Source organism: Neodiprion lecontei, chromosome 3 (assembly GCF_021901455.1).
Source record: "Neodiprion lecontei isolate iyNeoLeco1 chromosome 3, iyNeoLeco1.1, whole genome shotgun sequence".
Taxonomy (NCBI): Eukaryota; Metazoa; Arthropoda; class Insecta; order Hymenoptera; family Diprionidae; genus Neodiprion; species Neodiprion lecontei.
The window spans coordinates 16,607,227-16,622,523 of NC_060262.1; the positions used below are offsets into that span (position 1 = coordinate 16,607,227).

General features: G+C 41.6%; 1 protein-coding gene across 5 annotated transcripts in view; it reads left to right on the forward strand.

Annotated features, from left to right (window-relative positions):
• LOC107225884 (GPI inositol-deacylase) overlaps window positions 1-15,297 on the forward strand; it is a 223,323-nt gene that overhangs the window by 126,133 nt on the left and 81,893 nt on the right. For all 5 annotated transcript variants that reach the window (XR_006903466.1, XR_006903467.1, XM_046734977.1 and 2 more), the window contains 2 exons: window positions 1,577-1,680; window positions 1,783-2,223. Coding sequence is in view for 3 of the 5 variants with exons in the window: in XM_046734977.1 (XP_046590933.1) it covers window positions 1,577-1,680; window positions 1,783-2,223 (545 nt within the window). In the remaining 2 variants the exon portion in view is untranslated. The remainder of the gene's footprint in view (window positions 1-1,576; window positions 1,681-1,782; window positions 2,224-15,297) is intronic.

The window sequence follows — 15,297 nt, forward strand, 5'->3', positions numbered from 1 at the left end:
CTGTACTTGAGAGAGTGCGAAAACAAAACAAAAAAAACTACCATTCGAGCACCGGTGATACTCGAAGAGGTGAATAGGCTCTAGCACGAAAACCGAGAGTTTTCGGCTGATTTTCGCACCCAAAAGGATACCGCGTAACGTTAACACATATAGGACTATTTATTTCCAACCTGCCACGTAACATTAATACTAGAACGTGAATTTGAGTGACCTCCAGTACAAATGTGATACATAAATATAAATACTAAAAAAAATCATTTACCGTTCCTGCTGATTTGATATTGGGTCACATTAAAGGCTAGCTAGCTAGCTAGCTCAGGGTGAAATCTCGAGTTTCGTTTTGGAACAATGTGTCTGTACGTGTATTTGTAGAAGCGTACTCGGAAGTGAAATAAATCGACCATCGAATACCCAGATGCTGAAAAATCCCGGAAAAATATTTAAAAACGCGGTTTTTTATTTTTTTTTACAATGGCGCACCAAAGTGAAAAATCTGAAAAAATTTGAAGTTTTGTACTTTGAGCACATACTCTTTCTAAAAAATAATGATGGGTGCAAGTCTATTTTTTGATAGTGAAAACAGGAAAAGAAAACTTCTTCATTTTTTTTTTCTCGATATTGACGCCGACATTGGTTGAAAAATACGTTTTTTTACGTATTCTGACCAGTTTCGTGTTTGTGATTTTTTTTAGTACGATAGCTTCAATGAGGTCGAAGAAAAAAAAGGAAAAACGCGAAAACGCAATATTTGACAGTCAGCAATAAATAGGAAGATTAGAGGGTTCAATTTTGGTCGAAATGTGTTCCTTTGGATGACAAATTTTTTGCCTCCATTCCCCGTTGAAAATCTTCGGGGGCTTTTTTGACATGCTTATGCGACTAGACCCTTTACCTCATCCCGCGTCTTTGCAGAACCACTAATTTACCTCCAATTGTTATTCATGTACGTCCGAGGGTTTGGCTGCTCAGAAAAAAGTGACACAGTGATTGTAGAGTACAGAGACTACATACATATTTTTATAATTACAAAAGATTTCTTGTTTTGAATGTAAAAATTTGAATATGCATGACTACATTCATTCAATGTTCGTAGCCATGATAAATATGTATGTCTAGAGAAAAATTACATGACTACTGCGATTCAAAAAAAGGCAATCATAGGTAGTCATCTGTAATCATCAATGATTTTATCTTTACCATCTGATGAATAACCAATAAGACGATCTTACTGCCACGATTTTTAAATTTCATATAATCAGGGTCAAAGTTTTATAGATTTCATGATTATTGTAATCAGAAAGACTACGATATGATTACAAATGATTGAATAAATCAAAATTGATTGTTAGATTGCAGACGTTTTTACGATCATAACGCGGTTATACACAATAACTGCTGTAGCGGCCGACTTCGCTCGTACGACATGGTAACTGTACCTTACCTGAGATATTAGTCAACATCGTTATATAATTCGGTTTTTCGAAAGTGATTTTGAATTTACAGAAATATGTAACATTTCATATCGTACCATACTATCATATAATATATTCATGTAATTACGAAGTTTTTGTTTCAGGTGTCTTGAAAGAACAAATTGAATTTGTGTCTCATTGCATACGGAAAATTCTAAGATTTTATGGAGGCAAGATAGACAGCGTAATAATTATAGGACACTCGATGGTACGTGTTTTTGAAGCATCCCATTTTTTTCCATCGTTATAAAGTGTCACTGGCTTCTTATTCCGATGCACAATATTATAATTTTTCAAAATATTGTTCTAGGGTGGCATTGTGGGCAAAGGAGTGCTGCTTGATCCAAATATGAATGTTAGCCACGTGAATTCAATAATTATGTTAGCCACACCCCACGAGGCAGCATTGATTTTTGACACTTCTATAGCAACGATTTACCAAAATTTACAAAACCCCGGAGCACTTACCAATAAGTCAAAAGTGTTGACTATTTCTGTTGGAGGAGGACCTCGTGATGTATTGGTTAATAGCAATCAAATTGTAGACCGGACAGCTGATCTCAACGTCCTCACAACGCATGTTCCTGGTGTTTGGAAATCTACTGATCATGTATCCATACTTTGGTGCAAGGAATTCCTTCTTGCCATAATACGTGCTTTATTCGACTGTGTTGACTTGGTTGGAAGATATCCCAGAATCACTTCAAACAAACAACACAAATTAGACGTCTTCAATTATCACCTCTTACAGGTTCGTAAATATTTATATAACTTATCATAAACTCTTAGAAGGATCACCGATGAATCTACAAACTCATATTTTAATTCACGCAAACTATATTCGGAAAACGGATGTAACGCTTGTCGCGTGTTTTTCTGACTTCTAATTTTGGTCTAACATTGTACTGCTAGCAAAATGGCTCAAGAGTTTATCAATTTTTCATCTGAAATCAACTAGTATGATCTTACTAGTAAAAATTTTCTCTTTTGCTTAAGAGTCAACCATCTTGATATCTTTCATTTTTCTGATACTACCACATGTGCACACGTACAAGTGAATTTCGCGGGATGAATTTTCGGAGACTAGAGAATACTTTTCAAATGTTTTGTGACGGAATGATTTCTTATTCAAAATTGTTTTGGGTGGAATAGCAGAGGCAGATTACATTTAAATTAAAGAAATAGATTATTATTAAATATTTCCTTGACAGCTGACACACGTATTCGCATACTCACAACGTCACATGGCTGCCACTAAAACGACTGCGATGGCATTTCGGTTGTTTAACGATTCACGGCACTTAGATACCACTGGAGTTTATTTGACCCACAACATGCAAACATTCAGCAAACGAATATGAAAGGTCATTATTCAGAAATTCTTTCATTTCTGAACTTGAAAACATGATGTAAAAACACGTTGTACCGTGCAAAATTTCGAATAGGCTGTAACTGAAAAATGAAAATTTAACAAGCAGGATATACATGCGAGGGTTGATTTGTAATACAAAAAATAAAAAAATGGCCTACACACAAAGAAAACAATCCTTCAATCAAGAATTAAAATATTCTTGAATCAAGTGCTAAGTATTCTTCATTGAAGAATATGTGATATTTTTATTAAAAAAATAGCATACTCTTGATCCAAGAAATAAAATACTCTTGAATCAAGAATAGCTTTCTGCGTGTGACATTATTGTGAAAAAGTTATAAATGAAAGGAAAGATATAGAAATATGTAAAAACGTCTGTATAGTTACTCGTTAGTACTGTCGGTTGTCGTTTTCTGTTTCTTACGGGTGGAAACGTCAGTCGTTGAGTGTTTTGATTTGACCGCAGAATTTCTAGGTTCAATTATTTAACGAGGGTCGCGAATCGGAAGTTGTCGAGCATGTCTAGAGTCTACTATTGCGGGCAAAAGGCAGAACTTTACGCTGCAACAATGTCTTCGATAGCACGTCAGGTTTTCAATTCATTAGTGTATTGCGCATTGACCTTGGCAAGTAGATGTCAAATATCACAATCAAATAGTCAGTTAGGTAGATCAGTGTGCGGTAAAAGTCATCGGTAAGCTTGTAATCGTGAGTGGACGAAAGGTGGAAAATGATTTTCGGAAGAATATGTTGACAAAACACACATTGAGAAAGGGACGGTAAATAATAATTCGAAGAGATTGTTAGAAAAATACGGTGTTCTGAATGAATAAAACGTGCATGTTAGTTAGTCGGTCTGAAAATGAAAACAACCAAATCTACTTAAGCAAACTTGACACCATTCTATTTACCTTAACCACTCCCGCTGATAAGCCGCAAAATTTTTCCAACCCTGGCCCTTTTTCTAACTTTTCCGCAACACTTTCATTATCTTAGTCATAACGAATGACTGATGAACACTTATCAAGGAGTTTTAGATACTTTACTAATATTTTTTCACGAAGAACACACCGAATAACGCTCACAGCTGGCGGTTTGAATTACGGGTTTGCACGTGTTAAATGCAGACTGCTGCTACGGCCGTTAGGTCGTATGACGTGCGGCCTAAGCCAGAGATGGCGCTAGCAGGCAATCGCTTTTCGCGGCGAAAATCCGCTGTTTCATGCTTGCAAGTTTTCTCGCAACTCTTAAGTTTTTATTGCTCTTAGTCCTAAATTAAAGATGAAGGATGTATCTGTGCCGTGTATTTCGTAGAATCGTGAAAAAAAAATTCGTTCTTGTTTTATTACAACGGGAAATTTGCTCACTTTCAGTGCTTTTTTTTACGGCTCTGAAAACAAATTTTAATTCGCAAGAATACACGGCACAGATTACTCCTTCGAAATGCTTCTAATAGAAGTTCGATATCTTTATAAATGACGGAGAAAACTTGCATCGCGTGAACGTCTGCAAGCTGCAGTTCTGCCGGGAGTAGGCAACGTCTTTAGCCACTGGACATAGAGTACAGACATTTTTCCTGATAAATATCGAAAATATAACCTTTAACGCGGAGGGCGCAAAAATAAAGATTTCCGAGTTAATAAAAACTTCTAGAACCGGTTCAAATGAATCATTGTTGATTTTACCGTTCTACGATAAAAGAAAAGAAATTAAGCTTAAAGAATTTCGAAGGTTACCACGAAATAAGTCATTGAATCAGGTGGATTAATGGTCAGATCGTCTTTTATTTATTGTAAGTAAAGTAAATATCAAGGAGTATACGTGCAGGAAATATAACGTAAGTATCGGCGTGACCGTTCGCTAAGGCTGTAGAATAAAGACTGCGTGGTCAAGAATTACGCGTAGAATGCGTAAGACAAAGCAACTTATACTGAAGACTTACAGTCCGCATTATCAGCGGTGGACGGTCTCAGGTGACGATCATGAGGAGCTTGGCCTGCTTTGAATGTTCGTCTGGTATTTTCCATGACATATACCTGAGCGCTACGTATCGTCAGTGCGACCGTGCTAGTCATCTTCGGGAGTTTGATACCTGCTGTACACATGAGTTTCTTAAACAACGACCGGCTATCACATTACTGTAATTGCACGGTAATTTGTATTAACCGATCGGATTTGGTAACTCAGCTTAAGAAATCATATTCGGGCCCTTAGTGCTATCAGTGCGTCGACAGTAGCGATATCTGGGAATTCGTGTAATTAATTGCATAATATAAATTAATCAGACGTCTTGTCATGCATCAAACCAGTCATTCACCCACATGCACACATACACACACTGCAAAATACAAAGGTCTAGTCTCCACTATTAGCCTGAGGCACTCCGTGATCGGTGGTTTATCCTCCCATCTTGGGAAGTCAACCCTTACTTGCCACACCTCTCTAGAATCGCGTACGTGCCACAGGGTAGCTATATGGAACCTAGCGAGAAAAATTGTTATAAAAATGATTGAATATTTTTACTTGACAATGTTTTCACAACTTATAAAAAACCTGCTTTTGAATATGCTAAAAAAGTGACTGGAGTCCACGAAAGCGTAAGAGAGAGGGAGAGAGAAAGACAGAGAGAGAGAGAGAGAGAGAGAGAGAGAGAGAGAAAGAGAGAGAGAGAGAGAGATTTATTAGAGGCTAGGGATCCAGAAGTCAATGACTAAAGCTCCCGTATAGCCTAAGCATTGTGCGAAATATACATATCAAGGTGCTTATTAGGTATAGTAATTATATATATTATATAGTATAGTAATATAGGCATTAGTATAATAAAAAAAAAAGTAAAAATAACAAAGAAGGGCGCAAACGAAATTAGTGACTAATAACTAGGCTAGGCTACACACCAATGGTGCTACTTACAACCCTTTATCACGTTTAAATTTACTAAGCAAATGGGCATACAGATGCTGCCTAAAACAAGGGCGTTCGTATATGTTCCTAACGGAGATCGGGAGTTTGTTCCACTTTTCGGCGCACGAGACAAAAAACGAATCACGCAAATAATTCAGACATGCCTTAGGAATTACAAGATCAAGATGCGTCGCGCGCTTCGTTCCAGGACGATCAGGGGCCCTAAACCTGCATCTATTTGCGAGATACGAAGGTTGGCCAGTACGCAAGACGGAAGCCAGGAAGGACATAGCTAGGTACTCAATCCTATAAGCGTATGGTAACAGGTTCAGCTGTATGTATGCGGGAGAAATGTGGCTGCCCTTATTGACACCCGTCACAAAACGTATAGCGGCATTCATGCTTCTACCAAGCTTCGTTGCAAGCTCACCTGAGATCGAAACATATATTTCTGCACAATAATCAAAGTAGGGCATTATGAGTGCCCTAACCAGAGTAAGCTTACATGAAAGTGTTAGGGAATGCCCGCATCGACGAAAACGATAAAGAGCAGCCGTACACTTTCTTCTAATTACACCGCATTCAGCTCGAAAAGTTAACGCAGAGTCAAGTGTAACAACCAAAATCTTTAGTGTCTCACTAACGTGTACAACGGTGTTGCTAAGCAGGATGTCAGGTGCAACGACTGAGGAGAGCCTATTGATAAAGCTGCCCGAACCAAACCAAATTGCACCGGTTTTCGCAGTATTAATGAGAAGTGAGTTGGATCGCGCCCAGTTAGCAACATTAGTCAAGTCCTCATTAACGCGCCGAATGATATCCGGAAAGTCGCTGAAGGAACCATGAAGATAAATGCAGAAGTCATCAGCGTATAGATGGTACGAACAATGCTTAAGTACAGAACCGATGTCGTTGATAAATAACGAAAAGAGTAGCGGGCCCAAGATGGAACCTTGCGGCACACCCGCACTTCTACCTATGGGTTGAGAACGCTCGCCTAAGGGGGACACCATACCTGAGTCCGACCCGTCAGATATGAGCAAAAGCAATTACAAGCCGACGCAGAAAATCCCATATTATACAGCTTGTCACAGAGCAACTGAATATTTACCAAGTCAAATGCACGCGAGAAATCAATCGCAACCAATAATGTGACTTGCTGACGGTCGATGGCAACTCTTACATCATCAACTATTTTTAATACTGCAGAGTGAGTGCTGTGAAACTTTCGAAAGCCAGATTGATGCGGATCTAGCAAGTCACGTTGAGCGACGAATTCCGTCATTTGTCTGTGGGCAACGGTCTCGAGTATTTTCGAAGTAGCATTTAAAATACTAATAGGTCTAAAGTCTTGCAGCACTTTAGGCATACTTTTCTTAGGGATAGGTCGCACTAGAGCTTTTTTCCAGCCAGATGGAAAAACCCCTGTTTGCAGTGAAGAGTCGAAGATATTCTGCAAAATAGGGATGATAGACATCATGCACTCTCTCAAGAATCGCAGGGGTATACCGTCTGGACCACAAGCGTTAGAACGTGCCGGCCGTATAGCATTGCAAACTTCGTCGCTACCAACGTGCCGAAAATAGAACCTATCCTCGTCGCAACCCTCCACCGGTGGCACAACATCATGCTCAACGCTGGCGCTCATAGGGGTACCACTGCCAATAAAATGCCTATTCAGCGAGCCCGGATCGACAGGGAGCTGATCGTTACGATCTGATTTGCCTGACAAGCCCACCTCACTAACACAATCCCAGAATTCCCTGGGCGATTTACACTTTTAAAACTTTTCCCTATGATATCGTGTGATAGCATCACGAATCGCTATTTTAGCACGATTACGCGATTGCTTGCGAATTAACTTGTCGCTTTCTTTATGAGTACGGCTGTAGGTACGGCAAGCTGCGTTTCTTGCTCTTAAAATTTCGCGCAACTCAGGAGTCAGCCACGGCGATGGTCGGTTACCTCGTACAACAAAAGTACGAGGAGGGGCATGCTTATCGTAGAGATTTGTAATTCTGTCAGAGAAGGTGGCAACCTTTGCATTGATATCCGCCGAGGCAGTGACTGATTGCCAATCTATTGAACATAAGTCCTGATGGAAACGTTCCGCGTTAATATTTTTAAAGCAACGTCGCGTGATTGTTTTAGGTGCAGGCAAAATACGGTCATAAGTAAAGCAGGCAAGGAGAACTTCGTGTTCAGAGATAACAGGTAGGTAGTGCTGCGAATAGAAGGCCAGATGCGAGTCGCTGAGTAGACAAAAGTAATCGATGGTAGAAAACGGATTTGCTCCGTGATGGGTTGCATCAAGAGGCAAACGCACAAGATTACACGTTTGCAGCGAATCAGCTAATGTCCTACGAGGTGAAAGAGAGGAAAACCAATCAATATTGAGGTCACCGATGAGAAAGATATTGTCATAGGCGCCCCCGCAACCAAGCAGCGCGTCCTCAACCGTTTCACACCAAAAGCCCGTTTTTGGAGGGTTGTAAACAAGTGCGCAGAGAAACTTGTATGAGCCGAATTGAAGTTCAACGAAGAGATACTCGGGTCTGGTGTCTCTTGCCGTAGATTGTGGCGAAAGAGCAACCACTTTGGCTTTAATTGAGTCGTGAACATACATTGCAACACCTCCTCCGCCCCTAGTCGTCCGATCGTTACGGTACAGATTATAGTGCGGAATCTTATAGCAAGAAGAAAGTTTCTCTGGCTTTAGGAATGATTCACTGATCCCCATGACATGCACGTCATATTCTAACATAAAATTTTGGACCGCGCCAAATTGCGCTGGAAGAGACTGAGCGTTGCAGTGACTAACACAAAGATACCTCGATAGCGCACCATTACTCGCCATAATTGATAAAAGAGATAGCGCGGTCAATTTGTCTACGCAGTACAGGGCATTTGCTTTCATCATAAGCGGAATGGGAGACGTTAGTTGCCTTGGCCGACACGCAGTTACTACAGCTCAACTTATGTTTAGTTCCACAACTATTTGTTGCATGTGCACCAGCGCAAAAACCGCAACACGCATTATTTTTACATTCTTTAGAAGTATAGCCAAATTTCAAACAGTTATAGCACTGCATCAAGAGACGTGGTCATCAACACGGCAAGATCGCCAGTTTAAGTATACGCGAGCCTTCGATAACAAGGCTTTACGACGTTCGGGCGACACTTTGATTATACACGAACGGACATTCCTGGAGTTACGCGGCGGGTACATGTAAACTACCTTAACAGAATCAAGTTCACAGCCAGACCGATTCTGGTTGACAATACAATTAACAACATCGGATGCTTCGAGATCAATCGGAACATCGTGCACAGTCAGTCGCGGATTTTTTGTTGCATTCGTTTTTATCTCGAGTTCAGCGTCAGCCGCAGCTAACTGCTCCCTAATTACATCAACATCAAGCGAGTCGCCCTCAAGTACCATCGTACTACCGTCAGTATAAATCACTCTTCTTACGTTCATATTCAAACGTGCAGGATTAATAATTTTTCTCATAGCCTCATGTGTTGTTTTTGCTGTCAGAAACTTATCTTTTGCTGCCTCGCGAGGACCAATAGTCACAAAGGTAGAGCGCTGAATATTATTTAGGAGCGGTAGAGTTATTACTACCATGACGGGCAGGAAGTGCCGCGATATCCGAAAAGGTACGAGCGCGGCCAACGGAGGCGTTAGAAATTGTATCGGTAATAGAATCGCTTATGTTCACTATCTTTTCGCACGAGTTCTTTAATGCATTTTCGCAAGAGCCTGACACACGCTCCACTTCGAGCTTACACAAATATGCTGTAGAAATTTTTTGCAATACCACACAAAAAGAATCTATAGCCTCACGCAATTGAGCTTTGACTCCTGCAGCCTTCTCATTTCCCAGCGAAGTAAGCATTGTCATGCGGTGGGATCTTACTTCAGCAAGTAGTGCCTGTACCTCGCTATGCGTTAATAACGATGAAGTTGTCTGTTCGTACGTCTCGTCGTCGTCGTCAACGCTGTCGCCGTCTTTACCGTCACCCATGATAAGCTTGCAGTAGGTACTGCCACGCTCCCACAGGTGTAACTAGCGTCGTATGTAGCAGTGAGAGAGAGAGAGAGAGAGAGAGAGAGAGAGAGAAAGGGAGAGGGAGAGGGAGAGGGAGAGGGAGAGGGAGAGGGAGAGGGAGAGGGAGAGGGAGAGGGAGAGGGAGAGGGAGAGGGAGAGGGAGAGGGAGAGGGAGAGAGAGAGAGAGAGAGAGAGAGAGAGATACAGGATTAACTTAATCTAATATCTCATAGACACAGTTTTGCTTAAATGCTAAAATAGTAAAAAGTAGTAGTAAGGGTAAATAGAGTGAATCGCTTAAAACTAATGGTAAAGACCAAGATCGCAATTAATAATATTCTTCGACGTCCGCTCGCTAAGTGCCAAATTCAGCATGAAGGAGATAAGCATGAAGTTGTGATTTGAATATTTCGATAGTTTCAGAGGAGGCAACTAAAGCAGGAAGAGAATGCCACACATAAGCCGCGGAAAGTCGGGACGAGTTATGAAATTTAGTGGTTCGGTGTACCGGAATATGAAATATTTCAATAGACAACGGATTACGAACAGATCCTCGGACAGAGTTGTCGATAAGTGAGAGAAGCTCGCTTAGATACACCGGGGAAGTCATAAATAAGATGCGGTAAACTGCTATGGCTAGAAAATAAAGTCGTAGATTTTTGACTGATAACCATTGTAATCTTTGTCTGTAGGGAGTAATATGTTCGTCTCGTTTAAGGTTGAATATGAAGCGGATGCAACAGTCAATTAGTCTCTGGAGTTTAGTGTCAAGTTCAACCGTAAGACTGTGATAGACAAGACAACAATAGTCAAGGTGAGGAAAAACCAGAGCTGTAATTTATTTGATACGTATTGCTAATGGTAAAGACTTTTTATGAAATTTGAGTTTGTGAAGAATGGCATGAACCTTCTGGGGGATGAACGACACGTGTTTGCTCCATGACAGGTTCGCTGATAAAAGAACACCCAGATTTCGAACGTCAGATGCGTATGGCAAGAGAGTATTGTTGACTCGAATACGTGGTAGATTCAAGACATTTATACTAGACAAGATGGCATTACTACCCAAGACAAGAACTTTTGATTTGGAGATGTTTAATGTCAGGCCATTACAATTAGCAAAATCGGTTATTACTTGATCATCATAAGAAACTTTGGCAATGGTACTATTAAGTTCGCATGGCAGACAGCGTAAGTAAATCTGAGTATCGTCAGCGAAGATCATACGGTCAGTGCAGCGCAGGTTATCCCCTATATTATGTGACGTGGATTTTTCCCGCTCCTCGGTCACTCGGAGCAAATGACCGAGAACTTACCGCGTGCACAATAAAACGGCGTCCGCGAGGTATCCTGGACCTTAAACAATATCGCGAAATTTGTAGGGCGCCTGGCGTGATCAACACGCCTAGAAATCGGTAATGCGCTATACCGCGACCATATACTCGGAGCTCAGTACCGCGGAGAGGGGAGGGGTAACTTTTGGGTAGAGAGAGATACGACACACGTACGCCAACACGTTATTTTACAAAGCAATAATGAAATTAAACAATATATTTTCAGCTAGCGATAATACAAAAATAAAATAAAATAATAATACTGCGAACGTCGTCGTCGCGATTCCAGATACAGAGGCTTAGATATAACCAAAAAAAAGAAAGAAAAAACAACAAAAAAAAAATCAATAGATCTAGAAGACCTTTCCAGCCTACGTGCGCTAGTCGCCGTCTTAATGATAACCGCTAACTTCCAAACTAACAACAAAATAGGACCCGACACGCTGCCCGCGATCGTCCTCTACAGAATGGCGCTAATCGCCACTTAATACTAAACCCCTCGACGGAAACGGAACCGAATTCTCGGCCGATGCTATCCGCGATCGGCAATGAATCAAACAAAAGAAAAAGAAATAAAATTGCTTATGCCTACGGGCGCTGATCGCCAACTTATTACTAACTGATTATACCAAAGGCCAAACGGAAACAAGGCTCGTCGCGTCACCCGCGACTATCCTCTACAAAAGAATTTTCTTGTTAACACGCACCCGAGCTCAGCTTTCTCCGCGACGGCGGGACGCGGTCGCGAATTCGAACACTTCCCGTTAGACTGCTCGCGACCTACACGAGAAATGAGGCTGTATCGGACTAAGTTGACGTGAACCCGTGTAACGGAATTCGGTTACACTCAAATTCGAGACAATAGTGTCTCGGCTCAACCCGTGACTCGACTCGACCTCCTCGATCACTCGAAATTAACGCTACTTCATTACGCGCAACTCAGGCTACGGTCACCAAGCAGATGTATCGGCTAAAGAATCTCGAGTAGTGTCGTTAACGCCAATCCTCAATGGCTATCCGTTCCTCGGCAAGCCTTTATTAATTATCTCTCGAAATTCTCTCGCAAGAAGGTTAGCAGCGCTTACCGCTCCATATCCAGGACACGAATTCGCCAACTCCCTCGTGATCCTTGGCGGCTATTCTCTCTCGCAATTACTAACTTCTGCCCAACACACTCGCACCCCGAATCTATATCGCAACACTACTACTCTGATCAGTCGCCAGAACTCGAGTGATCTCCGATGGTCGATCGGCCGCAACGCCGATCTCGTCACGCTAATCCTCCGTGACGTCATCACCCTAAGAATGCGCAACAATCGATCTGTCATCGATTTTGGGGATCGCGCAACTTGCCGCGCATCTGTCATCGCTACGCGGCGCAGAACTTAAGGCTAGATCGCGATGTCGTCTCCCGCGCAGCTCTACGGGGTCCTGGGGTTGGGCGGGATGGTGCTCCCTCGTCCGTAGCTGGTCTCTCGCGGTTGTCTCGGTTGGGCGTAGGCGGGGTGAGTGGGGAGGCTGCGGCACGCCGGCCGCCAGCGGGAATCGCGTCCGCCTTGGATTCCCGCGTTGCAGGGATCTGCGTTGTCTCCCCCTCTGCAGCCTCGGTATCCTTCTCGCGAGATCTCCGCGGTTTCGCCTTGCCTCGAAATATCCTCGGCGTCGGAGTTGGTCGCGGGCTGGTAGCCGGTGTATTCGAAAAAAAATAAAAAAAAACAAAAGCCTGTAATATCTTGTTCGCAATGCGCTATTTCGTCCCTGTCGAAGCCCGGGTGCGTGACTCCAGTTCTGGCGCTTTCTAGGATTATTTCGCGACTCGATTTTCGAAACCCTGATTCCTGGATTCCGCTCAGGGTTCAGGGAGTCTCTTGTAACGGGTAGGCCTAACCGAAATGCCACGTTACAATCATTAATAAACATCGAGGAAAGAAGCAAACCGAGGACGGAACCCTGTGGTACACCAACCCTTGTCTGCAACCAGTCGAAGCGATTTCCCCGCCCATCGACAACCGCCTGTGAACGTCCCGTTAGGTAAGAATAGAACCATAGTAAGGTGTCACGGGAAATTCCCAATGCACATAGTTTAGACAGAAGACGAGAATAAGGAACAGTGTCAAAGGCTTTGCTAAAGTCGAACAGTACTAGGACTGTCAGCTTTCTCTCATCGATCCCCTGTCTGATGTCGCCAACCACTCTTAGGAGAGTTGTTTGAGTGCTGTACGAGTGTCGAAACCCAGACTGTCTCATATCAAGGATGTTATTGTTCTCAAGGTAGTTGGTTATCTGTTTGTGAATAAGTTTCTCGAACAATTTAGACAGTTCTGATAGATTGGCGACTGGACGAGTATCAGATGGGGATCGAGGTGACTTAATTTTTGAGAGAGGCCGTATAAACGCATGTTTCCAAATAGCCGGATAATAGGAATGAGTAATGGAAAGATTGAAAATAGCAGTAAGGTGAGGGGCAACGGCAGAACAAGCTTTACAGATACTATATTGCGAGATCCCATCGGGTCCAGCACTGAGAGAGGATGATGTTGATCGGTGTAAAAGTTCCAAAACAGATTCGATAGATATTGTAGATAGAGTGAAAGTATATCTCATTGTCGGTAAGTCTGTTAATAGCGAGAGACGTGATTCATTTGACATGGGCGGTGTATCTCTCGAGAGTGAGATGTAGAACATATTAAGTTGATCGGGGGAGAAAAAATGTTATGGGGGTGATAGACTCGGTTTAGTCAGACCTAAGGATGCTAGTTCTTTCTTTTTTTTCTTTTAGAGCGGGGGGGAGAGGGGAAGAGGGGAAGAGGGGAAGAGGGGGAGAGGGGGAGAGGGAGAGAGAGAGAGAGAGAGATGCATTGCAGTACGACCCTCATGGCTCTACTTGGCGCGACCTGCAGTTTATTCAGCTCTGTTTCTCCCATATTATGTCACAGTGTTGCACAGTACTCAAAATGTTGTGCTATAATCGTCATTTGTTTTTTCCGCTTTCATTTTTAGTTTGTTTCCGATCATCCACTGTTCGACTATGTTTAATGACCTAATCGTTTTACGCTTCACTTCTATGCTGTTCAATCCAGTTACATTCCGGGACAATCTCTAGAAACTATACAGTCAATGCACATGCGCCAAATAATTCAATCTCATTGGTCAGTGAAATCGCCCCGCGGCGATGTTTTCGTCTGCTGAGCAGGGGGCCAACGTACACAAAATGAGACAAGCCTCAAAAGCTGTAAAACTCTCGCGCATAAAACCGCGGATTGAGGTTACGTTACTGTTTATTTTTCCGTAGCGTGAATTGTCTAAGAAGATTAGTATCATTCAGCAATACCGTGGCCGAGATCGGAAAATATTCAACCGACGTAATAAAGAATTCAACGGAAAACGAAATATCAAATGATCCAGAAATTGGATGTTTTTCATTGAAAGAAAAAATCTGAAATTCAATGTGAAATGTCATTAACAAGTGCGAGTCTGGACCAAAAAAGTTAGGTAAGTAAAAACAACGTTTATTGTGAACAGATTCTTTATTTACATAAATCTAAAAATGCGTCTCATTAACGATTTATGTTTTGTGCATTTTATTGGAAATTAGTTGTATTCAAAAATACCGAAAGATCCTGTCTGATAGCTTCTAATATTTTCAGGTACGAAATAATTCATTGTCAAAGCGGGACTAAATTTGTCAGGCATTGAAGCATGTGGTTAAATTTCTAATCACGTGATCTTTAACTATTACAATACTTTAACATGGATTCATAATATTCGTTTTTTTTCAGCAGGCTCGAAGTTTAAACTTTTATTAACACGAGGAAAATTAGATAGAAGATAACGTATATTCTTCAAACGATTAATTATGAAATGAATCAATGATATAAAAGAAAAACCAAATAATCATGAAATGTCTAAATTTAAAGATAGACAACGTCGACGGACAAATTCATATTCAAATACAGAGAAGCTGTAGAACTAGTTGAATTCGACCGTTTACGCTTCTTTCATAACGTAGGGTTATTTTAATGATATATGGATAATATATAACTAAACATAATGCTCGTCAAAAACATCTATCCTCAACGACTATTATTTCTACTACTGGTCGGTTATTGAAGTTATACTTCTTTAGGCGCGTTATGAAAAACTGATGAGAGTGAAATTTCAAG